The 26,118-nt window shown below is 32.1% G+C and overlaps 1 protein-coding gene across 2 annotated transcripts in view; it reads right to left on the bottom strand.

Annotated features, from left to right (window-relative positions):
* The window catches only part of LOC127704349 (uncharacterized), a 102,228-nt gene extending 78,727 nt beyond the window's left edge, over positions 1 to 23,501 (bottom strand). Inside the window, exons 1-4 of one of the 2 annotated variants that reach the window (XM_052208372.1) lie at positions 23,313 to 23,501; positions 10,502 to 10,861; positions 8,278 to 8,390; positions 5,655 to 7,280 (exon numbers count right to left, since the gene is read on the bottom strand). In XM_052208372.1, the coding sequence (XP_052064332.1) occupies positions 5,774 to 7,280; positions 8,278 to 8,390; positions 10,502 to 10,858 (1,977 nt within the window). In that variant the 5' untranslated portion in view covers positions 10,859 to 10,861; positions 23,313 to 23,501 and the 3' untranslated portion in view covers positions 5,655 to 5,773. Of the gene's footprint in view, positions 1 to 5,654; positions 7,281 to 8,277; positions 8,391 to 10,501; positions 10,862 to 23,312 lie in introns of those variants that run through there. The other variant, XM_052208371.1, reaches the window with a different exon arrangement.
* Positions 23,502 to 26,118: the final 2,617 nt, after the last annotated feature.

Here is a 26,118-nt window from a genome sequence, read left to right on the forward strand (position 1 = left end):
AATAAATGGTAAAGCCATGTCTTCTTTGACTGTCCACGGCGTTAAATGCATTTCCGTAATTCAATTTACTTATTTTATGTTATATCTCGTTTCACTATATTTATTGTAAAGTAAAGCTGATTTGCATTTCTGAACCAGAAATTTATTAACTTTGTAAAAATGTATTTACTTTCGTATTTCTAACAACAACATTATTATATTTAAATTTACCTTTGTACGCTGTTATATTTAACTCCATTTTGTCCCAGGTAAGAGTTGTCGTATTGACACTCTCTCTACATCTGTTTCATTACTACATGTAACGTCAATGTTATTTATGCACCTACGTTTTAATATTGTATTTATATTATGTCATGTCAAACTTATTCGTTTAGTGTATGTTTACTTGTTTTCGTTTTAATGTCTTTTGATCGAGTTAGAACATTTCAAAAGGTATATCTTATAGTGTGTATGTTTATGTTGTTATGTAACACTACTGTCTCGGGTTAAGGGTGAAGGTCTGCATTTTATGCACCTGTCCTGTTGAGTCAATTAATAAAAATTTAGATTGACAACTGTTTGTCAAAACCAGTCACTTTGTAACTTTTAGAATGAACCATTTTCAATGTTTATATATTGCAATCTATCAGCTGCCTGTTCTACTTTTTTTTTGGGGGGGGGGGATGATGAAATTAAGAAAGATTCATTATATAAAAACGATCAAAGATGTCTTATTTTTGATAAGGCAACTATAACGAATTAGCTACTATACAGACACATTAACTTATTGTTGACGTAACGAGTTGTAACGTCACGTCATCGTTACCTTCTTATATACATAACGTCTCCAGTTAGTATAATAAATATCTTGAAATATACACGCGTCTTTCTATAATTCACACAAGCGAATTTATAGCACTAAACCCATACATCTACATAATAAATATCGGTGTGACGTACTAACTCCCTTAATGCAAGTATACATTGCATAAGGTTTATTTATAGTTATCCTGAGGTGTAAAATAAAAAAAAGATAAATTGCCTTTTTCCTAGCTTACAATTGACTGCATCTGTTTTCAGTGCAATAAGAAATTAATTGATTGATTAGTGTTGACCGACTTTTTTCAGAACTATTATGATATTTTCGTGTATGTCATTTGTTTGTTGTTGTAGGAAGCCGGAGTGCCCGCAGAAAACCAGCGACCTTCGGTAGGAAAACGGCAGTTCCTTTTCAACCAAGGAAAAAAATAGTTTTCCAGAACTGAGCTATTGTATTAGGAAACCACACGGAAGAGTAATTAAGTTCAACAACGTGACAATCACAGCGTGTCAAGTGTACAAAAATAAATTTCTGTGATTCATTTCGAATCAAAAATAAGGACAGTTGTTGAAAAGAATATGTACTGTTGATTCACTTATTTTCGTGTGTACCAATTTTCGTGGATAAAGAGAAACTTTCATGTTCGTGGATATCTAATTTCGTGGTTTTGCCAAAGTTTGCATACAAGCCTATAGGACATTTGTCATTCGTTGAATATTTAATTTCGTGGTTCACCTTTACCAAAGATATCCAACGAATAATAATGATTCCACAGTATTTTGCAAATAGTTAAATGATTGTGAATGTTCTATTAAGTAAAAGTTCAGTAAACAAATTGTCAAACTATTTTTCACAGCATATATCTAAATATGGCTCTGGACAAAAAATGGGAAATTAATAAAAAAATAAAAATGAATACGAATTTAAAATGTTTAATCCATGACCTGGTTAGCTAAGGGAATTAAATTCAAAATGCACACAATGAACAGAGTAATAAAGTAAAAGATAATGAAAAGGGGTTATTGATATATACATAATGTATCTTCTTTACAAACATGTCCAAAGCACAGACTAAAGACAGCATCTCTGTACTACCATTATAAAACCATGTACATCTTATGCTTAACCAATGTTCACAGAAAGTGTCTGCAGCGGCAACTATTATCAAACCACAAATAACACTGTATTTAGAATTTGATGCGACTGTCATACAAGTCAGAGGTTTAGCTAGCTATAAAACCAGGTTCAATCCACCATTTTCTACATAAGACAATGCCTGTACCAAGTCAGGAATATGACAGTTGTTATCCATTCGTTTGATGTGTTTGAGCTTTTGATTTTGCCATTTGATTAGGGACTTACCGTTCAGTATTTTTGTGATTTTACTTTTTAGACTGATATTTGATATATAGCGAAGTATAGAATAAGTAAGAAAATGAAATTCCTAACCTTATAGTGTCACTAGATTGTATCCTAACCTGGGGCTTATATATGGCAAGTTTCCCTACCAGATCAGGCTATTATTGTTTCCTGTGACAGACAGGATTACAGTTTACATTGTCTGTTTAATAAGTATGTTTAGATCAGACCGTTCCTATAACTTTATGAATGAGAGAATCTTTCATAGAAAGGATCATACATTCTCGACTTTATATAAGAACGGGGCAATTACTTCTTTTGGTTACTTTTCTTTGGAATTATATTTTAATGCAAAGAAATGACTAAAAAATTTTATTTTCTTATCGTTTGTATTCACTTCTATCATAGTGAACACATTCAACAGACTCTAAATAAAGGCATCAGTAGTATACCGCTGATCGAAATTCATAAATCGATTGAGAAAAAACAAATCCGGGTTACAAACTAAAACTGAGGGAAACAAATCAAATATAAGAGGAGAACAACGACACAACAGAAACACTAAATGCAACACACACAAAAACGAACAATAATATAACAATGGCCATTTTCCTGACTTGGTACAGGACATTTTAAGAAAAAACGGTGGGTTGAACCTTGTTTTGTGGCTAGCCAAACCTCCCGCTTTTATGGCAATGTTAAATATAACATTAAAATGACAACATTACATGACAGGACTACAATACAAACAAATGGAAGAACATACAGAGGACAGAGAAACACACAAATAAATAATACAAGAGAACATTACGACAAGCTTATAGTTAATACCAGGCTTATAATTAAATACGCCAGACGCGTGTTTCGTCTACATAAGACTCATCAGTGACGCTCAGGTCAAAACAGCAAAGAAAGTCAGCAAAGATGAAAGCATTGATGACCAAAAATTTCAAAAAGTAGTGCCAAATACGGCTAAGGTTATCTGCCTGGGATAAGAAAATCCTTAGCTTTTAGAATAATTCATACCTTTGCAAACAGTAAATTTATAAAAGAAATGACTATATAATTGATATACATGTTAAAACCGAAGTGGTGACTAACTACAGAATAAAAACGAATACGAATATGTTAGCCGAATGGATCGACGCACAAAAGTGACGTCACATTTAAATTTCTAAAAATTTCCAAAAAATAGGATATGATATAGTTTTAGATTAGGTTTGTAATACTGATATTGTATGTATTAATAACAATGAAAATTACAATAATTAATAAATATAAAATTGTGGTAGTAATTAGATAATTAATTGTCTTATCTAGCTATGTCGGTATTTCTTCTAAATAAAGCTGTAAACCAAATACATCGTGTAAGTTTAGTTGACCCAAACTAAAATCTTATAAATGAACTTGATGATTAATTATCTTTACCCTAACACACGAATAGAACAGAAAAAATTATAAGATTTACAACTACAAACGATAAGACAAATGATCTTTATTTTCAGCCAAAATCAATGTTAAACATTTTATTCAGAGAAAAAACGAAATGCAACAAAAAAGTTAAATGAGGAAACTTGATTTTAAAATAAAATGAAACGAGAAACTTATAAGCTTCAAATGAAGCATAATTAAAACTTGGATGTTGCTGTAAATTGATAATAATCAATAACCAATGTGTACAATCATTGGTTCCACAAGCAGTACGAATAGTGTTTTGCTATGATTAGTTTAAGATAAATTCAAATCCTTACTCGAGCTTGCGATATTGCGAAAAGTTTGGCTTTCTTTACAGTAGCTTCAATAACATCAATTAATAAGTTCTTTGCAGATAGGACATCTAAGTCTGTATTTTTAAATGCATGTACCAAGTCAGAAATATGACAGTTGTTTTGCATTCGTGAGATATGTTTAAACTTTTTTTTTTTTTTTTTCATTTTATAAAGGACTTTCCGTTTCGGTATTTTTGTTATTTTACTTTTTTAATTTTAACTTGCAATTGCATGACTTGCATTTCTGACAAAGTTTCTCCACACATTAACTCTTTACACGTATATGTAAGTAAGAAATAGAACAGAGTAAACATTAGCAGTTTTTGAGGGTGCCAGTAATAAGATATCTAGTAGAATAAAGAATCCGTAAAGCCTTTTTACATGATGAATGTGCTGCATCCGTTTTAAAAAAAATGTCCTCCACCATATTTGTCTTGTTGTAGAGACTTTCACAATGTGAATATCGGGGAGCAAATCATTTAGTACAATTTTCTATTTTGACGACCTAGTTTTGGCCAACAACGTTTTTCAAATGCTTAATAACAGATTGGGAAGACTACAATTGAGCGATTTCCAAAGGATGAAAATCATATGAATGATTATTTTGATTCAAAAGTTTGTGATCAAAAACCTTAATTGTTGCTTTTGTTTTTGACAGATTGTGCCTCCTGTTGCAGTGTTGGGTTATTTTGTATAGTTCTAAAAAATGTGAATACATATATTTGTCGGGAAAAGGATATTTTGTAGTTCCTCGCTATAATTCAGCTAGATTTGTAACCTTTGGCTTGGATTTTTATTTAAATGAATAACTGATTTTGTGGAAAGAAATAAAATCCAGTTCACCACTTATTTTCTATTAATTGGTTGCTTATCCTAGAAGGTCACACTTTTTGTACGGTTTATTTCACATTTTAACTATCATAACAATTGTGTAATATCGTGAGAACAATTAAACAGAAAAATAATATGGCTTGTGTGGTTTAAAGTGTAGATGCATAATACAAGATCTTTTTATGACTGATGTAAGTCTGTCAGTAACTGCATGCATTCCTTAAAACGGTGTATGTTTTAATTGATCAATTATACTATTTTAGAATTCAATGCTATCTCTGTACAAGTTAAAATGATATTTTTTTCTTTAAAGCACTTTTTTTTTATTCTGCTGATTGAGAGTGTTGAGATCTTACAAACTTAGTTTATCCTCTCAACATTCTAATGAGACTGTTCAAGGTCAAGATACTCCTCAGTAATATCGTAAGTCATAAATAAAAAGTAAAATCACAAAAATACCGAGCTCCGAGGAAAATTCAGAACAAAAATTCCCTAATCAAATGGCAAAAGCAAAAGCTCAAACACATCAAACGAGTAGATAACAATTGTCATATTTAAGACTTGGTACAGGCATTTTCTCATGTAGAAAATTGTGGTATGAACTGGTTTTATAACTAGCTAAACCTCTCACTTGTATGACAATCGCATCAAATTCCGAAAGTATTTGACGCAGCAGACATTGAATGTTTCTGTTTACCTTATTTACCACTTTTTTTAACTCGGGGCGATTTAGATGATGACACATTCTCTGTCGATATAGACTCTAAATTGATGTCAGAGATGTTTTTTGATGTTGTCTTGTCGTTGTGTTGCTGTCTCATTGAAGAGTATATATTCCCATATGTGGATAAAACTTTGGGAATGTAAGTGAGAGAACAAATATTTTATGATCATTATTTTACTTTATTGGTTGCTGCTAAATATTATATATCATTAAATTGATTATTTTCTTCACAGTATTTTTGGATATTCTAAGACAAATAACAAGTCATATTTTTCAAGTAAAATGATCGCCTTAATTTACACAAACAAACCTAAGAAACGGTGTTACTTCTGAATCAAAAGCATTGTTATATGAATCTACGTACATACGAGGAAAATCAGACGTGATCTTGATCAGTCCCGAACATTCCTTATAGAATGATTTTGATACCAGACAACTCGGTTGACACATTTCACCGTTTGAATCGTACACTCGCACGTAGGCTTTCGTTTCACCAGACACTGGCTTCTCAAACATAATAAGACCAAGAGATTCAGACGTGTGCGTGCGTTCATCTATAGAAATAAAGTCAATATGTCGACCATTGTAGGAGAATCCATCTGTCTGAAATGTAATGTTAAATGTTCTTTGGTTTTTAGTTTCATCTTGTCCTGGGTTTCGATTCCTGTTGTGTTTGTTTATTATTGCTATTGGGGACAATGCCAAATTGTCGAACTGATACGAAGCACTGTTCAAAGAACTGAGGTTTCTCATCTCTTGTTTTAAGCGAAGATTTATATCAAAGCCAATTTTTAAATTATTGCCTATTAAACTGAAATCAGCTGATCTGCGACCTCTTGCTGCAGCATTATCGAAGTGGGTCCTAAATAATGTTGTGCTTTTTGGAGCTGGTGAAGTTGCAGATAGTTGTCTGTTCTCTGGGCTTTCAAATGCTAAAGTATTTCCACTTTTAATACTTTGATCCGGCCCCTTTATTGGTACAGCCGAAGATTTTAAACTAGACATAGATTGAGGAATCTTCGTCTTTTTACCTTTTCCCTTTGACGGAAAATAGTTCGTAACGTGACTAAATCCTCCAAATCTAATGAAATCAATTTTCGATCCGGAAACACATCCTTTTTTACTTTTATCACAGAACAGAAATCCTTTAAACGCTCCTCCACAGTTGTTTTCACAAGTCGGAGCATCTGCATATCTATAAATTTGCTTGGTAAACGAATTACTATACCCATCAATATTCTTCTTTGGTGGTTTCAAATTATCCATAAATCTATTTGGCTTATGTGCTGTTATAGTGGTTGCTGGGTAGTCTGTTTCTGAATTTATTCCTAATTTCTTTTGACGTTCTCTGAATTGTTCCCAAAGGTAATCTACAAAGCAATGCAGAAGCCAGAAAACTGGATCCATTGGACTAAATATTATGCTCGACATCTGTCCAGTATTTCCTCCAACCCACCTGTGAACATTATCATGGTGTGACTCTAAATTGGCATAACTACTATCTGGAGTACTTGGTCTAAGTATTTCCCGATGATATTTTTTTGTAAACACTACTTTTAACCTCTCTGGATGAACTGGAGAGCCAACTACTCCGAGTTCACGTCTTAACAACGTTCTCGGTTTTGTTGGCGTTGACCAAAATGCAAATGGACCCGAATACACAACGCCTTTCGCATTTCCCAAAAATAATTCAGTAAATAAAATAGAATCCTCTTTTTTGTTCATCAAATAATCTGCTCTTGAATCCCAGTATGGAAGAGTCACTCGGCTATTTTTTTCCCGAAGAGCATTTTCGAATCTGTATTATAGAAATGGTGATATTAAAGTGATTCATTAGTATAACCAGATTTAAAGAAACAAATGAGTTGGTAACATATAAAGTTATTTGCATATAGCTGTATAGTGATTTGATGTTTATTATCATTATTTTGGTGAAAGTTGCAACAAAATAGTGATCACAACAAATAATGACTTGTATTTCATATTGTAATAACATACCTTCTATGACTCATTAAAGGAAATTTCAACAATTTATCATTTTGCGTACATCCAAATTGGAGATTACACTATGCGTCGAACAAGAATATTTCATAAGTATAAGTACTGAGATATTTCGAGCAACTAATGATTAAAACACATACTTGCAAAGATGAAAACGCAGATCACTAGAACACGTTTAGTAGTCTTTTTTTATTTTGAAAAAAATACACTTCCCTCTCTTTATTCCACTAGTAAAAGTTGAGATCTCTGTGATGATATGTTGTATCGTTTTTCGTGCATGTATTAATTTGATATACTATTTTAAATGTATTCCAAAGAAATATTCCGTTTAACTGTTTATTTGATGACAACATGTAATGAAAACGTAAATAAAATGTTTTCAGTTACCATCAAGTCAAAGTATTGTCTTGACCCCCCAAAAAGGTCAGAATATCCCCTCAAACTGTTTACGAAGTACTACGTTTAGTGTTCATATGTTATCATTCTGCGTTTTTATATCTGGGCTGTCAAAGATTTAAATTTACATCAAATAACAATAAATTTATCAACTTTTTTAAACCGTTTGTTCTGGAAAGCAAAATCGAAAACGGTAAGTTTTTTCTAGAATGGAGGACGCCATTTTGTGGTGACAAAATATCAAGGCACGGGACCCTCCACATAGCTCATTAAGGTCCTACGCCACTAAAGACAATATCCCTGACCAAAACCGTTCTTAAGCGGTTGTGATACGGTTATATAATCCATTATTATTGACTCTGAGTGTAATTTTCTGTACGAAAGAAAGTGCAACTTACAATACGAGGAAATATCTATGCCAGCTCACAAAGTTTGGACCATCATGTGCAGATTCTTCGGACCCACCCTGGTGCATAATTGCAAACGAATCATACTTGTTGGGTTTGACACTCTGAAAAATATGGCATATAATTAATTGAACAAATTGCATTCTGAGTCAAATATATAAGTGTAACTTACCTCAATTATGCATGAAACAAAATAAAAACAGTCTGAAAGCGGATACTTCAAACAAATATAGTTATAACTAAGATGTAGATGACAACCGAGAAACAAGCAGGCTGGGTACACCCATTGCAGTATTTAACGTTTATAAATATTTGTAAATAAAACATATTTTTGTTGCATCTGAATATTCCTGCTTACACTAATTGAGACCTAATAGATATAAAAAGATGAGGTATGAGTGCTAATGAAACCATTCAAACGGGAAAACCAACGGTCTAATCTATATAAAAAACGACAAACGAGAAACACCTATGAACCACACCAACAAACGACAACTATTGAACATCAGATTTCTGACTTAGGATAGGTGCTAACAATTGCAGCGGCTTTAAACGTTTTAATGGTACCAAACCTTCACTCTTATATGAAACAACAGTGTAACATCACAACATAGAAAGATACACTATAAATTATCAATTGAAATGGCTTAACTCAATTGAAAGACGTAGTAACATAAATGAACATACACAGAACGAATAAATTTAATCTATGGTTCAATGTAAATACAAAATTAATAATAATAAGGGGTGAAAAATAAAAGTAAAACATGTAAAAGTATTATACCGCTGTAAAATGTTGCACAATATCAGAAAAACATTAACCTTGAACAAAAAATTCCGCCATTTGCAATCATTTTATATACAGGCAAATGAAAATAATTTTGTTGTTAGGTTTACTTCTCCTGTCTGTATAACCATCCGATTAGGAACACCAAGAAATTTTTAGTATGTCAATAAAACTATTCTAAAACTTGGTCCATGTATGTGGGGTGAACATCAACAATAAAACTATAAAGGTGCTCGATAAAACTTTGTGTTTTCATGTACAGGTGCCAGAAGTGTGATGTATATACAGTATAAAAGGAGAAAGGACATAATTTTGTTGTTCATAGTACGAAGAAGTGAAATTTCATAGTAATCCCGAACACTTATCAAAGCTGGTATATAGACCAGATATACCCCTGTATAAGTAAACATTAAATAACAAAAAAAAAACATTACAAGTAGTATCAACAGGTCAAATTAACAAGAAAGTACGATTAGAGAATACTCGCAGTTACTGACAGCTAGTTAAAATCCAAAACAATTAATAATGCAAAATAATGCATCAGAAACTAATGTATTATGACTCTTAAAACAATCTGTTCGGTAATTCAGTGGTTGTTGTTTGTTGCTGTATTACATATTTGTTTTTCGTTCATTATTTGTACATTAATTAGGCAGTTAGTTTTCTTTTTGATTTGTTTTACATTTGCGATTTCGGGGCCTTTAATAGCTGACTATGTGGTATGGGATTTGCTCAATGGTGAAGGTTAAAGTTGTTAATTACTGTGTCATTTGGTCTGTTGTGGAGAGTTGTCTCACTAGAAATCAAACTACATTTGCATTTACTTTTTTATATCTAAACAAATGACAATATTGATCGTAAAACTATAAATAAATCTAAAGGAAATTTTGTTATAGATCATAATTAAACGGTGATTTAACGATACAAATAATTAAAAACATCTAAAGGACAACAAACGATATATATCCTGGGTTATTTTTCTTACATTGATTGATTGATTTTTTTATTGCCACTTTTCAGTGCCACTTTTGGGCTATTTCGTGGTGGCCAGTTTGTATCGGTGGAGGAAGCCGGAGTGCCGGGAGAAAACCACCGACCTTCGATAGGAAAACTGACAATCCTAGTCAATTAAGATTGGAGTCGAGAACCACAGTGTTGAATGGCTAGTGATTACAGTAGTAGAACTACAAAGACCTCTTGGCCAACGAATCCCCCCTCTTACATTGATAGTTAATAACCAAAAACTCATCCCCCTTGTCAATAATAGACAGGCGTCTGTACAATTTGCTGAGGTTAATTTTGCCCTGGTTCATAAACAGTTTCGACAGGATCAATCTAATTTTTATATTTATCAAACAAGTTGGACGAAAACAAAAATCCACAACAGTCCATCTTTCTAATCGTTACCATAATTACGAATAAACTTACCTTGTCATTTTTCAGGGCATTTACTGCGTCCAAAAAATTGTTTAATTCATTTTCACTTAATGTTCTAATTTCCTTCCTCTCGCGCAATCTGTACCGACCTTGTCGTCTCAGTCGGATATGTAATTTTCTGCCGAGAGAATCGAACCAGTCAAAAGCATCCTTCCCTAAATCTATTGAGCTAGTATTCTTGTACATATGACCCAAAAACTTTTCCAAACAGCTCGTTTGAACATCATATGGAGTGGTGTTTTTGTCAACTTGTCCAGAGTAACATTCTTCTAAACTTGGTGGGAATACATCTTCGACTATAAGTGCTGACGCCGGAATAAAGAACATTAATAGGTAATAAGACCTCATTGTCTGAAAAAAAATAAAAACAACTCAAAAACGACGATGTGTATGGCATTAATTGATTTTCCAACTGTGATTTTGTCCTTTTTATATGTTATATTTTTTTTACTTCAAATACTAGACAAACATTTTTAATGAAGATTTTATGAAGTGCACTGACATTAAGTTACGTCAAAATTAAGCTGGGGAACTAGCTAGGCATATGCTCACATTAATCTTTGCTGATATAGTTTGCTGAATACCTTGCTTTACGTCAAAACAAATGGTTTTACATCATCAAAAACATACTGATGAAGGATATATGTTCTCTGAAATATTTATAGATACTGATATTTCATATTCCTTTTTTAAAATTGGTTTTGTTTTGTACACTTTTTAGGCATATATATAATGTATTTATTGCGTACAGGCATTGTTACTAGTAACGATCCTGCTCCCTTGTAAGAAAAATCATTTACTTATGTCTAGACGTTTTATAAAATTGAGAATGAAAATGGGGAATGTGTCAAAGAGACAAAATGTATCGCATTTATCATGTTTATTAAGATGTTCTTGAACTGAAATGAAGAGAAATATATTTGCTTTTAAATATTGCACCGATCATATCACAATTATCATTAAGTTTTAGCACGAGCAGGTCTCTCGGAACGAGAACTCTCTTTATATATGATATATTCAGATAACTAAGTAGATTATACATATATAATGTAGCTTTCATAAATTGTTGTACCTACTAAAAAAAAAAAATTTTCAAATTTGACGAGTGTTCTTTTTATTAGGCAAGTTTTCCCAGCAGGCTCGCAACGTTGAAAATATGTTGAAATTTGGTTGTAGCGTTGATCAAAGTAAAAACAACGTTGTATCAACGTTAAATCACGTCGTTGAATCGACGTTGATTTTTGGTTAAAAATATCAACGTTGAATTGTCAACGTTGAATCAACATTGAATTGTCAACGTTGGATCAACATTGATTTTAAGTTGATGCTTTCAATGTTTTTTAGAAAGGTTGAAAATACAACGTTGATAAAAGGTTTATTTAAGGTTGATGACTTTAATTGTCGACCGAAATTTCAATCCAGATGAGATTGAACCAATTTTGGGGAATGATATTATATATATAGTAACCCAAGACAGGCATAGATCTCCAGTGGGCTTCTCCCTAAATATCCTCTTTTCAATGATTGACAAAAATGAATTTAATAATCACTTTTTATTTATATTGGTTTACTGATGTTTTTGAATAAATTCAATGATTACTGTTGCTAATATATATAAATTTTCAAATTTACATAATAAAAGCGAATGAATTAACTCTTTTAAGAATTTTCGCGGTAAAATATTTTAATTACGAGAAACAGATTATTTTTCAATTTGCGCATGCGTATGAGACCCGCATTTCGAATTTATTTGTGCCAATTTGATTACAACAACAATTTCTACCACGTTTGAAATACATACTTAGTTAACAGTTGCTCTAAGAAGTGCAAGGTAAGTTTAATTTTCATTTATTGTTTGCTTTAATAATAGATATATTATGATAACTTAGTGTAAACAGTATTGTAGCTGTAATTATTCGCTGTACCCGCAAGTATACTATGAATATAGTGATTTGTGCAGATCCGATCTCTGATCAGATAGAATTTATAATTATGCACGTAGTTGTCGTATTCTTGCAGATAAGATACAATGTTTTGAAGCCTCGGCGTTTAATTAACTAGGTTGACCTTAAGATATATTTGTAAACTGAAAATTTGGTGAAACTTATGTTGAAAAAAGCGGGTGGTTTATGAACAATGATTTGGTAAAAAGCATAATGGCAAAGTATTCTATCATTGCAGATACAGGGAGGATGGATTCATAATATATTATGGAACATCGGATCATAGATGTATAAACCCATAGATAAAGCTCGTCAAAAGTTCCCTACTGTTCTCTATTGTTAGATGAAAAGAACAAAGACCAAATTGACTGTCTTTGATGTTTTGATGTGTGTTGTCCTCAATCAAGTAACTTTAGCTGACCAGTACAGCAGAATAGATTTCCTTAATTGTCTTCTCCAGTTATGTCCCTTCTGTTGTGAGAGTATGTCTATTTTAGCGCACTGGACAGACAAATAAAATAATGAAAAAATGGATGAAATCGGCTAGAAATTGCGCATTTTACAAGGACAATATTGAAGTTAATTAAAAAATGTTTTTTTACGGCTTATATCTTTATATTTTATAAAAACTATGTTCCTATTCGTTCGTGAAAATGGGAATAGCACGTTGTTGAACATCTTAAATACAACTTTTCTTTGATATGCTTCATTAAGGTGTCGAACTGCGTCGAATTTGGGAAAAAATTATTAAGAAAGTACATTCTTTTCTTTATTTCATCAGATTTTCTACATTTTTAGAAGAGAAATTGTCTTTTTAAATCATACATTTTTACGAATAAGTTAATTACTAAATCATAGATGTATTTTATACATCCATGGCTAAATTATAATAATTTTATATTTCATATATAATATTAAATTTGTTTTAGTAAAAAGTTTTAGTGTACTACCAAAACATTCCATGTAAAGCATGGTAAATACATATTATGGAGCATATTTTCAACTTTTTCCATGTTTTCTATTAATCATATTTTCAATAGACTTGTTTATAATAGTTAACATACATTGTTTAAATAAAGTTAAATTGTGATAAAAGATGTAAAATTAAAAATGTAAATATGTAAGTATGATGAAAACATTAGTTCTGGCTAAAAAAAAAGATATCTGAATTTATTAATTTCTTTTCGAGAATAATTTGTTATATTGTTTTACCTACAAGAACATTATTTTTTCATAACCAAGTCATTCTAAAATATATATTTTGATTTTATTTATTTCTAATTTTTAGCACGTTTAACTGCTAAGTAGCTTTTGATTGTTAGTTTTCTATTGTCTAGATTGTCAATCGGCATCTCAATGACCAACTGGTTCATGTCATTATCAGATAAGTGTGAAAGCCATTACAACGCACATAGAACCTTTGAAGTCAGTGCTGAGCTTCATCTATGGGGTTATACATCTATGATCGGATGAAAATGAAGAATTCATTCGTCAGGCAAGTAATTATTTATAACCCCTTATTGAAGTTAACCTATGTAATCTAAAACGATAAAATTTCGTTCTTATATGTTGAATGATGTAATTAAAAGTCAAAGATTTACAACACACTTATGATGACATTCTTGACCTTGAACTACATTTAATTTCTACTCTCTACATCAGAATATCTGTCACTCACAGCATGTATTCCGAGGATTTATTAAACATGTTATAGGTGAAGCAATAGGCAGATAAGAAACACTTGTGACCATAGCAAATTAATACAGAATCTGACAAATTTCAAAGTGGTTTGATTATAGGATAACGTCGAAATAGATGATAGTATTACTGATGCTTTACCAATTGACCGTTACTAAGTTATTACAGCACAAAAAATTCAAGGAAAAAGAAAATGTTCCTTAAGTTTTGATAACTAAACATAACCCATATACATGTACATACGTAAATATTAAGTATCACAAAAGATTTGAATTTATTACAGTTTGAAGAAGAATTTAAACAAAGGTTCAATGTTGAACTACTTCATGCGTATGGTTACAAGAGCGCAATTATTTGTTTACATTTTACCGGCAAGTTTTTTACCCCAAGATGGTACTCAGAATAGAATTCTATACGGCTTCTGATTGGATGATACAGGATTGGAATTACATTTAATCGAAAGCTTATCCAATTAGGTTTAAAAATTGCAGAAAATCATATTCACATTTTACGAAGTATAGAAAATATCCTCCATTTCTGCACGTCGGAGCCATTAAAAATATGCCTTTTTCATTAAGCGAAAAAAATAGACGATCTTTTTCAACTGCATTTTAAGTCAATTTCTGCCGCATGACCCTATATATTTTTTTGGTTGTAATGCAACACTGGCATATCGAGTAACAGGAACTGCAATCCGTTTTCCCTAGTTTGTGTAGTCTTTGAGAAAAAAAATACGGAACACCAGTGGTACCCTATGGAAAATGCATTACGAATAATTGCGCTCTTGTAACCTATAGAAAAAAGACATTTTTTTTTAATAATGCTTTGAAAAATGTTAAAAATAGTCATTTTGCTCGGGAAAAATGTGAAACAGCGAGAAATGGGATCAAATGGACTTTTCATCAACGTGAATTCAAGCTATAGTCTGTTTCCTATTTGTGTTGATTTCCATATCTAAATCTAGGGTGGGCTCGAATGTCGACAAAGTATGAAGAGAATAGAACGATTTTGTGATATCTACTGTTTTTATGGGATAAAGCGTGTGTATATCTTGAATTTGAAGATTCATTTTGGTTTTTAACCATAATGATCGTGACTCAGTTGCTATTCTAGCAAAAAGCTAATTTGGTGAAAATTGACCAAAAGGGTCCCTAAGCAAACACCAACGATTTAGTTAAATTGCAAAGTAGAAAAATTAATCTTGGCATTGAATATTGTAGTCCAAGAATAGTTTTTCTTGCCAAAGTAGTAATATTATCATATTTTTAAAATTTGGAAAAACTATAGTCTGTTTCAAAAACGTGTTTTTTCAAGAAATGGTTTCATTTAAAGCCATTCTTCAAAATTCGATGTAGCTTTTCCATATCAGAACGGTTTTGTCGACACTATGATCAGTGCTGGATGACCTTTGAAAAATAAGGCCAGTAAATAAACTTTATCTTTGTGTCTTTTTGAACAGTACCGTATTTGGTGAAAAAATCAGTTCAAATTTTTGGCCCGATCGGCGGGCAAAAACTAATTTTAAAAATTCAGAGAGTGATCAGATAATGTTTTGAAGACGTGATTTTATCTAGATAGACGCTAGCGCTTCATTTAGCGCGGGCGCTTAATTTTCGGAATTTTTTTTCATTACCGTATAGGTTACAAGAGCGCAATTATTTGTTTACATTTTACCGGCAAGTTTTTTACCCCAAGATGGTACTCAGAATAGAATCCTATACGGCTTCTGATTGGATGATACAGGATTGGAATTACATTTAATCGAAAGCTTATCCAATTAGGTTTAAAAATTGCAGAAAATCATATTCACATTTTACGAAGTATAGAAAATATCCTCCATTTCTGCACGTCGGAGCCATTAAAAATATGCCTTTTTCATTAAGCGAAAAAAATAGACGATCTTTTTCAACTGCATTTTAAGTCAATTTCTGCCGCATGACCCTATATATTTTTTTGGTTGTAATGCAACACTGGCATTTCGAGTAACAGGAACTGCAATCCGTTTTCCCTAGTTTGTGTAGTCTTTGAGAAAAAAAATACGGAACACCAGTGGTACCCTATGGAAAATGCATTACGAATAATTGCGCTCTTGTAACCTATAGAAAAAAGACTTTTTTTTTTAATAATGCTTTGAAAAATGTTAAAAATAGTCATTTTGCTCGGGAAAAATGTGAAACAGCGAGAAATGGGGTCAAATGGACTTTTCATCAACGTGAATTCAAGCTATAGTCTGTTTCCTATTTGTGTTGATTTCCATATCTAAATCTAGGGTGGGCTCGAATGTCGACAAAGTATGAAGAGAATAGAACGATTTTGTGATATCTACTGTTTTTATGGGATAAAGCGTGTGTATATCTTGAATTTGAAGATTCATTTTGGTTTTTAACCATAATGATCGTGACTCAGTTGCTATTCTAGCAAAAAGCTAATTTGGTGAAAATTGACCAAAAGGGTCCCTAAGCAAACACCAACGATTTAGTTAAATTGCAAAGTAGAAAAATTAATCTTGGCATTGAATATTGTAGTCCAAGAATAGTTTTTCTTGCCAAAGTAGTAATATTATCATATTTTTAAAATTTGGAAAAACTATAGTCTGTTTCAAAAACGTGTTTTTTCAAGAAATGGTTTCATTTAAAGCCATTCTTCAAAATTCGATGTAGCTTTTCCATATCAGAACGGTTTTGTCGACACTATGATCAGTGCTGGATGACCTTTGAAAAATAAGGCCAGTAAATAAACTTTATCTTTGTGTCTTTTTGAACAGTACCGTATTTGGTGAAAAAATCAGTTCAAATTTTTGGCCCGATCGGCGGGCAAAAACTAATTTTAAAAATTCAGAGAGTGATCAGATAATGTTTTGAAGACGTGATTTTATCTAGATAGACGCTAGCGCTTCATTTAGCGCGGGCGCTTAATTTTCGGAATTTTTTTTCATTACCGTATAGGTTACAAGAGCGCAATTATTTGTTTACATTTTACCGGCAAGTTTTTTACCCCAAGATGGTACTCAGAATAGAATCCTATACGGCTTCTGATTGGATGATACAGGATTGGAATTACATTTAATCGAAAGCTTATCCAATTAGGTTTAAAAATTGCAGAAAATCATATTCACATTTTACGAAGTATAGAAAATATCCTCCATTTCTGCACGTCGGAGCCATTAAAAATATGCCTTTTTCATTAAGCGAAAAAAATAGACGATCTTTTTCAACTGCATTTTAAGTCAATTTCTGCCGCATGACCCTATATATTTTTTTGGTTGTAATGCAACACTGGCATTTCGAGTAACAGGAACTGCAATCCGTTTTCCCTAGTTTGTGTAGTCTTTGAGAAAAAAAATACGGAACACCAGTGGTACCCTATGGAAAATGCATTACGAATAATTGCGCTCTTGTAACCTATAGAAAAAAGACATTTTTTTTTAATAATGCTTTGAAAAATGTTAAAAATAGTCATTTTGCTCGGGAAAAATGTGAAACAGCGAGAAATGGGGTCAAATGGACTTTTCATCAACGTGAATTCAAACTATAGTCTGTTTCCTATTTGTGTTGATTTCCATATCTAAATCTAGGGTGGGCTCGAATGTCGACAAAGTATGAAGAGAATAGAACGATTTTGTGATATCTACTGTTTTTATGGGATAAAGCGTGTGTATATCTTGAATTTGAAGATTCATTTTGGTTTTTAACCATAATGATCGTGACTCAGTTGCTATTCTAGCAAAAAGCTAATTTGGTGAAAATTGACCAAAAGGGTCCCTAAGCAAACACCAACGATTTAGTTAAATTGCAAAGTAGAAAAATTAATCTTGGCATTGAATATTGTAGTCCAAGAATAGTTTTTCTTGCCAAAGTAGTAATATTATCATATTTTTAAAATTTGGAAAAACTATAGTCTGTTTCAAAAACGTGTTTTTTCAAGAAATGGTTTCATTTAAAGCCATTCTTCAAAATTCGATGTAGCTTTTCCATATCAGAACGGTTTTGTCGACACTATGATCAGTGCTGGATGACCTTTGAAAAATAAGGCCAGTAAATAAACTTTATCTTTGTGTCTTTTTGAACAGTACCGTATTTGGTGAAAAAATCAGTTCAAATTTTTGGCCCGATCGGCGGGCAAAAACTAATTTTAAAAATTCAGAGAGTGATCAGATAATGTTTTGAAGACGTGATTTTATCTAGATAGACGCTAGCGCTTCATTTAGCGCGGGCGCTTAATTTTCGGAATTTTTTTTCATTACCGTATAGGTTACAAGAGCGCAATTATTTGTTTACATTTTACCGGCAAGTTTTTTACCCCAAGATGGTACTCAGAATAGAATCCTATACGGCTTCTGATTGGATGATACAGGATTGGAATTACATTTAATCGAAAGCTTATCCAATTAGGTTTAAAAATTGCAGAAAATCATATTCACATTTTACGAAGTATAGAAAATATCCTCCATTTCTGCACGTCGGAGCCATTAAAAATATGCCTTTTTCATTAAGCGAAAAAAATAGACGATCTTTTTCAACTGCATTTTAAGTCAATTTCTGCCGCATGACCCTATATATTTTTTTGGTTGTAATGCAACACTGGCATTTCGAGTAACAGGAACTGCAATCCGTTTTCCCTAGTTTGTGTAGTCTTTGAGAAAAAAAATACGGAACACCAGTGGTACCTTATGGAAAATGCATTACGAATAATTGCGCTCTTGTAACCTATAGAAAAAAGACATTTTTTTTTAATAATGCTTTGAAAAATGTTAAAAATAGTCATTTTGCTCGGGAAAAATGTGAAACAGCGAGAAATGGGGTCAAATGGACTTTTCATCAACGTGAATTCAAGCTATAGTCTGTTTCCTATTTGTGTTGATTTCCATATCTAAATCTAGGGTGGGCTCGAATGTCGACAAAGTATGAAGAGAATAGAACGATTTTGTGATATCTACTGTTTTTATGGGATAAAGCGTGTGTATATCTTGAATTTGAAGATTCATTTTGGTTTTTAACCATAATGATCGTGACTCAGTTGCTATTCTAGCAAAAAGCTAATTTGGTGAAAATTGACCAAAAGGGTCCCTAAGCAAACACCAACGATTTAGTTAAATTGCAAAGTAGAAAAATTAATCTTGGCATTGAATATTGTAGTCCAAGAATAGTTTTTCTTGCCAAAGTAGTAATATTATCATATTTTTAAAATTTGGAAAAACTATAGTCTGTTTCAAAAACGTGTTTTTTCAAGAAATGGTTTCATTTAAAGCCATTCTTCAAAATTCGATGTAGCTTTTCCATATCAGAACGGTTTTGTCGACACTATGATCAGTGCTGGATGACCTTTGAAAAATAAGGCCAGTAAATAAACTTTATCTTTGTGTCTTTTTGAACAGTACCGTATTTGGTGAAAAAATCAGTTCAAATTTTTGGCCCGATCGGCGGGCAAAAACTAATTTTAAAAATTCAGAGAGTGATCAGATAATGTTTTGAAGACGTGATTTTATCTAGATAGACGCTAGCGCTTCATTTAGCGCGGGCGCTTAATTTTCGGAATTTTTTTTCATTACCGTATAGGTTACAAGAGCGCAATTATTTGTTTACATTTTACCGGCAAGTTTTTTACCCCAAGATGGTACTCAGAATAGAATCCTATACGGCTTCTGATTGGATGATACAGGATTGGAATTACATTTAATCGAAAGCTTATCCAATTAGGTTTAAAAATTGCAGAAAATCATATTCACATTTTACGAAGTATAGAAAATATCCTCCATTTCTGCACGTCGGAGCCATTAAAAATATGCCTTTTTCATTAAGCGAAAAAAATAGACGATCTTTTTCAACTGCATTTTAAGTCAATTTCTGCCGCATGACCCTATATATTTTTTTGGTTGTAATGCAACACTGGCATTTCGAGTAACAGGAACTGCAATCCGTTTTTCCCTAGTTTGTGTAGTCTTTGAGAAAAAAAATACGGAACACCAGTGGTACCCTATGGAAAATGCATTACGAATAATTGCGCTCTTGTAACCGTATAGCAAACATGCCAAAATATCTATTGTCGTTTAAATATAAAACAAGTAATAGCTTTTCTAAAAAGCTTGCCGTTTTATAGCTTATTATGTTGAAGATTGATTTTTTTATTTGTAGCATCATCCATTCAAAATATGTCTCTACATATAAATTGTATTGGGGTGAAAATAAAGTGGAACATTGGAAAGGCCAATATGGTATTTTTAATAAATAGAGTTACAATTTTTTTTTTTTTCGTGGGAATTTTTATCCCTGAAAAGAGCTTAATTTTTAAATCACTTGTGTTTTGCCTGCACTAATTTCGGTGAACTTTTTTCATGAATAAATTTTTCAAAAGACATGTCATTTATTTTCTCTCTGTTTATATGTTTGTGTTTGAGAAAGAAAAGTGTAATAAATATCTTTCATTAATTGTCCAGTGAGATAAATCAACCAAAAACGTTTTAGAGTCCACTGAATTATAATTATTTCGGAACTAGTTGTCCCTATATCCTACTTGAGCACGTTCCATTAGTTCGTTTGGGCACATAGTTCCTGCGAAAAATATTTATAGAGTAAATTGGTTTAAAGTCGGTTATATAGGTCTTCTTATAAGTTTATTTTTTAGCTTTGTATCAATAAGATGATCATCCAAAGCTTTATCTGCCGAAACACTGAAAAATAATAGGGGTCCTATCAGGCAATGTAGGATGCGTTGCTTTATAGGGGTTTTATAATAACAAATGAGTGTTTGTCAAGATCTCGGTGCTTGTGGTGCATTTTTGTTCCTTAAGATGAGTGTTTGTCAACTTCTCGGTGCTTGTGGGAGCATTATTGTACATGTATTTTAAGATGAGTGACTGTCCAGATCTCGGTGCTTGCGGTGCATTATTGTTTCTCAAGATGAGTGACTGTCAAGATCTGGGTGCTTGTGGTGCATTATTGTTTCCCAAGATGAGTGATTGTCAAGATCTTGATGCTTGCGGTGCATTTTTGTTTTTCAAGATGAGTGACTGTCAAGATCTCGGAACTTGTGGTGCATTATTGTTTCCAAAGATGAGTGATTGTCAAGATCTTCGTGCTTGCGGTGCATTTTTGTTTCTCAAGTTGAGTGAGTGTCAAGATATCAGTGATTGTGGTGCATCATTGTATCTCATGATGAGTGACTGTCAAGATAAAAAAAAATGAAATGCCATTAGCTTATTTTGAGATCTTCAAACTATGATTTAGGATTGAAATTCATTCTAAAGCCCTTGATTTCAGAATCTTGTTGGATTCTGCAGGACAAATTTCAACTGCTACAATAAATATAATTGAACTTAAGGGTTTTCAACCAATTTATGAAAGGTTTGGAAGTCCAAGTTTTGTAAGCATTTCACATATATCAAACTAACCATTTTTTTTATTTCAATTTAAAGAAGGAGTTGTGCCAATTTTGAAATGTTGCACTTAAAATTGTCTTTCTTTTGTAGATGACTTACCAATAAGCCCATGTCTGAAATAAACATGACGGATAAAAAGAATAAACATGCCTGTGGTGGTTCTGTTTGAAATAATAAGAGGTGAGTACCGAAAAATATACCATTGTTTTTCCACATTAAAAATTGTGTGAGATTTTGTCACAAATTCTTTTAAATGTACACAAACCTATAGGTTTTTTTTTATTAAATATATTTTTTTTTATCATATCTAATCTCAAGTTTAAAAAAAGCACATGGTTGCTATCAGTAAATATTAAAAAAATTACAATATCATTGCACAGAGATTATTTGTTCACATATTACAGTAGTGTTCTTAATTTGAGCTGCTTAAGAATATTAACCAAGTTATGATAAAGATACATGTAATATAATATGTTTTTCTGTTGTAGATGCTATAAATACAAGTCACGAATGTGCAACAGAGACCACACTATAGAACTATTGTGCAAGATACCTAAAATATGCCTCTAAAATATCTGGGAATGTGTCTAGAAAAAGGACTAAAATTTTTAATAAAATTAAGTATTTAGTTTGTGTTTGTTTGAAATTGTACGATGCAAATGTGAGCAACTTGTAATATAATTAACGTTTTATGTCACAGACATATTTTATGTATGAACCAAATAGTTATAAGTATAACAAGATCCAGTCTATGAAGGTAAAAAATGTATGCCAACTGACACTACAATAAAGTTTAAGGTAATCTATGCCTGGTTTGGTTAATAAGTTGTGCTTGTTCATCTTGTCAAGTATTGTATCATAAACAACGGATTCAGAAGTGGGTGGTCTCTTTATCAGTATTACCAAAACAAAGGAAATGACTTATTTTCCACTAAATTATAAAATGAAGAGAAATATTAAAAGGGAAATGTTCGAACAGACAAAAATTTTCCAAATAACGTACTCTGCAACCGACTACATGTACATCAACCACCGACACATGACTACTCCCACTTAGTACATGTAAGTTTACGAAAGTTTTGTTACACTTAAAATGGCATTGATGGATATAATAAGGGGGTAATGATTTCAGCTGTTGACAGACCTTAATTTAACAGATCATCAACAAATTCAAATCCTATTCTCAACATTGACCACATTTCGAGTGTAAACTTGCATTAACCCTAAAACATTTTACCTGGACCAAAATCCCACCTGTTTCCCACATACACTGACCACAGTTCAACCAACATTTGACAGGTTTTCAAATACACTGACCACAGTTCAACCAACATTCGACAGGTTTATAACATACACTGACCACAATTCAACCAGCAGTCAACCTGATTTTAACATGCACTGACCATAGTTCAACCAGCATTCGACCTGATTTCAACATACACTGGCAACAGTGCAACCAGCATTCGACCTGATTTCAACATTCACTAACCACACTTCATCCAGCATTCGACCCGTTTCCAACATATACTGACCATATTTAGACCAAAATTCAACCTTTTTTCAACGTTGGAAAGTAAACGTTGAATCAACGTTATGTTTTCAACGTCATATCATTTTTCAATCCAACACTACTTTTCAACATTGATTCAACGTTGAAATCTGACGTTCATTCAATGTTGAATCAACGTTCTTGTGACTGCTGGGTTGAAATTATTGTTTAAAGACTTGGTTAATAAACGCAATGAAATGATTATTTAAAACAAAAGAAATTGCATTCATACTTTACCTTATTTCCGAATGGCAAAACTAATCCAGAAATCGCTGACTGTAACGATTTATATACCAAGAGCTAAAAAAATGACTGTAGTCCATGACCATTTAATTGACCAAAATATAACCGGGCATATTCCGGGAAAAAAATATTTGTTTCGTAACTTCAACATGTTCGAGTAAATTCGTATCACTACCCAAAACATTGTTATGCAAATACAAATAATGTTATTACATAATCCGGACACACATGTGACGGGGACAAGCTTTATGATTGATGACAATTGTAGCATAATACAAACTTTGGAACTTTTTACTGTTTATTATCTAGAAACCGGAACATTTTTTATGTAAAATCTGTTCTTGGAAAGTTCAAGGACTTAACCACAAGATGAAAATAGAATGGTACAAGTAGCTATTACATGTACTGTGAAAATATAGGGGCTTTTTGTTACAGGTGTGCATACTATTTATGTTACTATGTAACCCTGTGAAATTAATCATCACTTATTGCGGATATAAAGAGATTTATTATTAACAAAACGTTTTGTGAGTGCAAATATTACTCCTGATTATCTTCCTTAGATAATGGATCAGTTCTTTTTAACTTTGAATTTTGATTATTTTCTATCATGCAGATAAAACTAGTTATGTTTTAAGATTTATTAGAACTTATCAAACTTAATCAAATTGAGAAATGGTTATTTAAAAAAAAATGGAGAAATAGTTAAATGGTACTTTGACCAATAATGGCCGGTTTACTTTTGCAAATTGTGATTTGGATGGAGAGTTGTCTCATTATCACTCATATCGAATCTTCTTATATATATTGGTGTAAAATAAATGTGAAGTGACTTTTGGTTAGCGTTTAAATTACCTGTTTAATGATTCTGTTTAAAAAAAATAAGGTATCTAATTCGCTTTTAGTTACACTGTTAGTCTTTGAAACATACTGATGGTTAATTACTCCTTCATGTGCATGTCCGTTATACAGAATCCATAAAGGGGCACTTACAAACCAAATTAACCAGTTAAAGAGTCTATACAAAATAAAAGGTCAACTTCCTTTGGCGGATGTTTACAATAATGTTTTGTAATTCTTAAGGAAAATGCTTAAAATTTGACTTTTTACCAAATGGGAAGGATAAAAATTATCATGTTTTTCAAAGCATTTGGCCGACAACTTTAGAAAACAGGTAAGTTAAAAGTAATTTTACGTTAAAATTCAACCTACAAGGTGTTTCCTTTTATATGCGGACAAATCATGAACAATATCTTCTTGCATCTTAAATTTTGTTCTAAATCTTGTTGTTTTGAGATTTTTCGTTACTTTATATAGCAATTACGCTACGGTTACGCTTCCGATTTTCAAACTAAAGAGGTCAAAAGTTTTCAAAGAAGACATTGGTCATTTGTACACGGACAGAACCCTGAAAACATGTACAATTCACCCATATGCGCACAAATTGTCGATTCGACATAAGAATTGGCATATTGACATCTTTATTTCAAGTACCCAAACTTTACCATATGGGTAAACACAGGGTATAAATGTTGGTGAATACTACATGTGAAGGATAAACTAAAACCGTTTTAATTTATATTTTCAACCGCCTGTCCTCCCTTTTTTACAAAAAGTTGACGGCAGGTGAAATGCATTGACATTTTGTTTTCACAACACGGGATATAAATGTTGGTGATTACTACATGTGAAGGATAAACTAAAACCGTTTTATTTTGGTATTTTCAACCCCCTTCCCCCCTTTTCTACAAAAAGCGGACGACAGGTGAAATGCATTGACATTTAGTTTACACAAGACATACGCGATTAAACAAATTTGAATAAAAGTTCATTAAAATTGCTGATATTAGATAGCACTTTTAACACCTTATATATCAGAGCATTACTAAACATTTTTACTAACTTTAAAAGTGCTCTCTATTGGTCAATGTCCTAGCGGGGATTTATTTAAGCGTCCGATAGTCAGTTGGAATATTACGACTGGTTAATAATAATAATATATAAACAAATAGGCAATCCAAGACAAAACAAAGGCATCTGAGTCCTGCATGGTTGCAATATTTTTATCAAATACGAGCAGAAAATCAAAGATCAAGTCTTATAGGACAGAGAGTGAAAAAGCAAAGGAACGTTATACTATACAGCTCTATTTTGATCATTTCACATCAATTACAGTTGAGCCTTACACATGAAAACAATTGGAATGTATTACATGAAAATATATCAAATCTTTATCGTTTAAAGGATTTATATCCCTTACAATTTAAAATGATTGACAACCCACATCGACAGCTTGTTTTCCTTTTTCTTTGTTATCAGTATTACTCTAATGACAAGACATGTCATTCACCAAGATGTAAAACACAAAACTGTGAGATGCGCATTCATGATAAAAAAATAAGGAGGTCTCCTCAAGCAACGTAAGGAGTTAGACTCGTAAGCAGTCTTTTGGTATGACTGTCCATGATGTTAAAAAACTAAATCGTTGGGTGTGTTTTAGTTTATTTTAGTCTTTGATGCATATTTTTTTAATTATTGATTGTTTTTGACTTTTAACAAGCTTTCAGTAGATGCAAGTACTCTCAAATCAGAATTCTAAGTTAATTTGACCTGTTTGATACAATTTGTAATGCATTTATTTTTGTATTTAATGTTAACTTATTTTGTGTTATTTCTTGTCTTTCTATTTTTAATATATACCGCCTTTGATAAGTATTTAGTATGACGATAAATTTTCACTTCTGTTCTCGTACTATGAACAGCAAATCTATGTTTTTTTTTAAATATATTTCCGTACTCC

Source organism: Mytilus californianus, unplaced genomic scaffold (assembly GCF_021869535.1).
Source record: "Mytilus californianus isolate M0D057914Y unplaced genomic scaffold, xbMytCali1.0.p SCAF_6, whole genome shotgun sequence".
Taxonomy (NCBI): domain Eukaryota; kingdom Metazoa; phylum Mollusca; class Bivalvia; order Mytilida; family Mytilidae; genus Mytilus; species Mytilus californianus.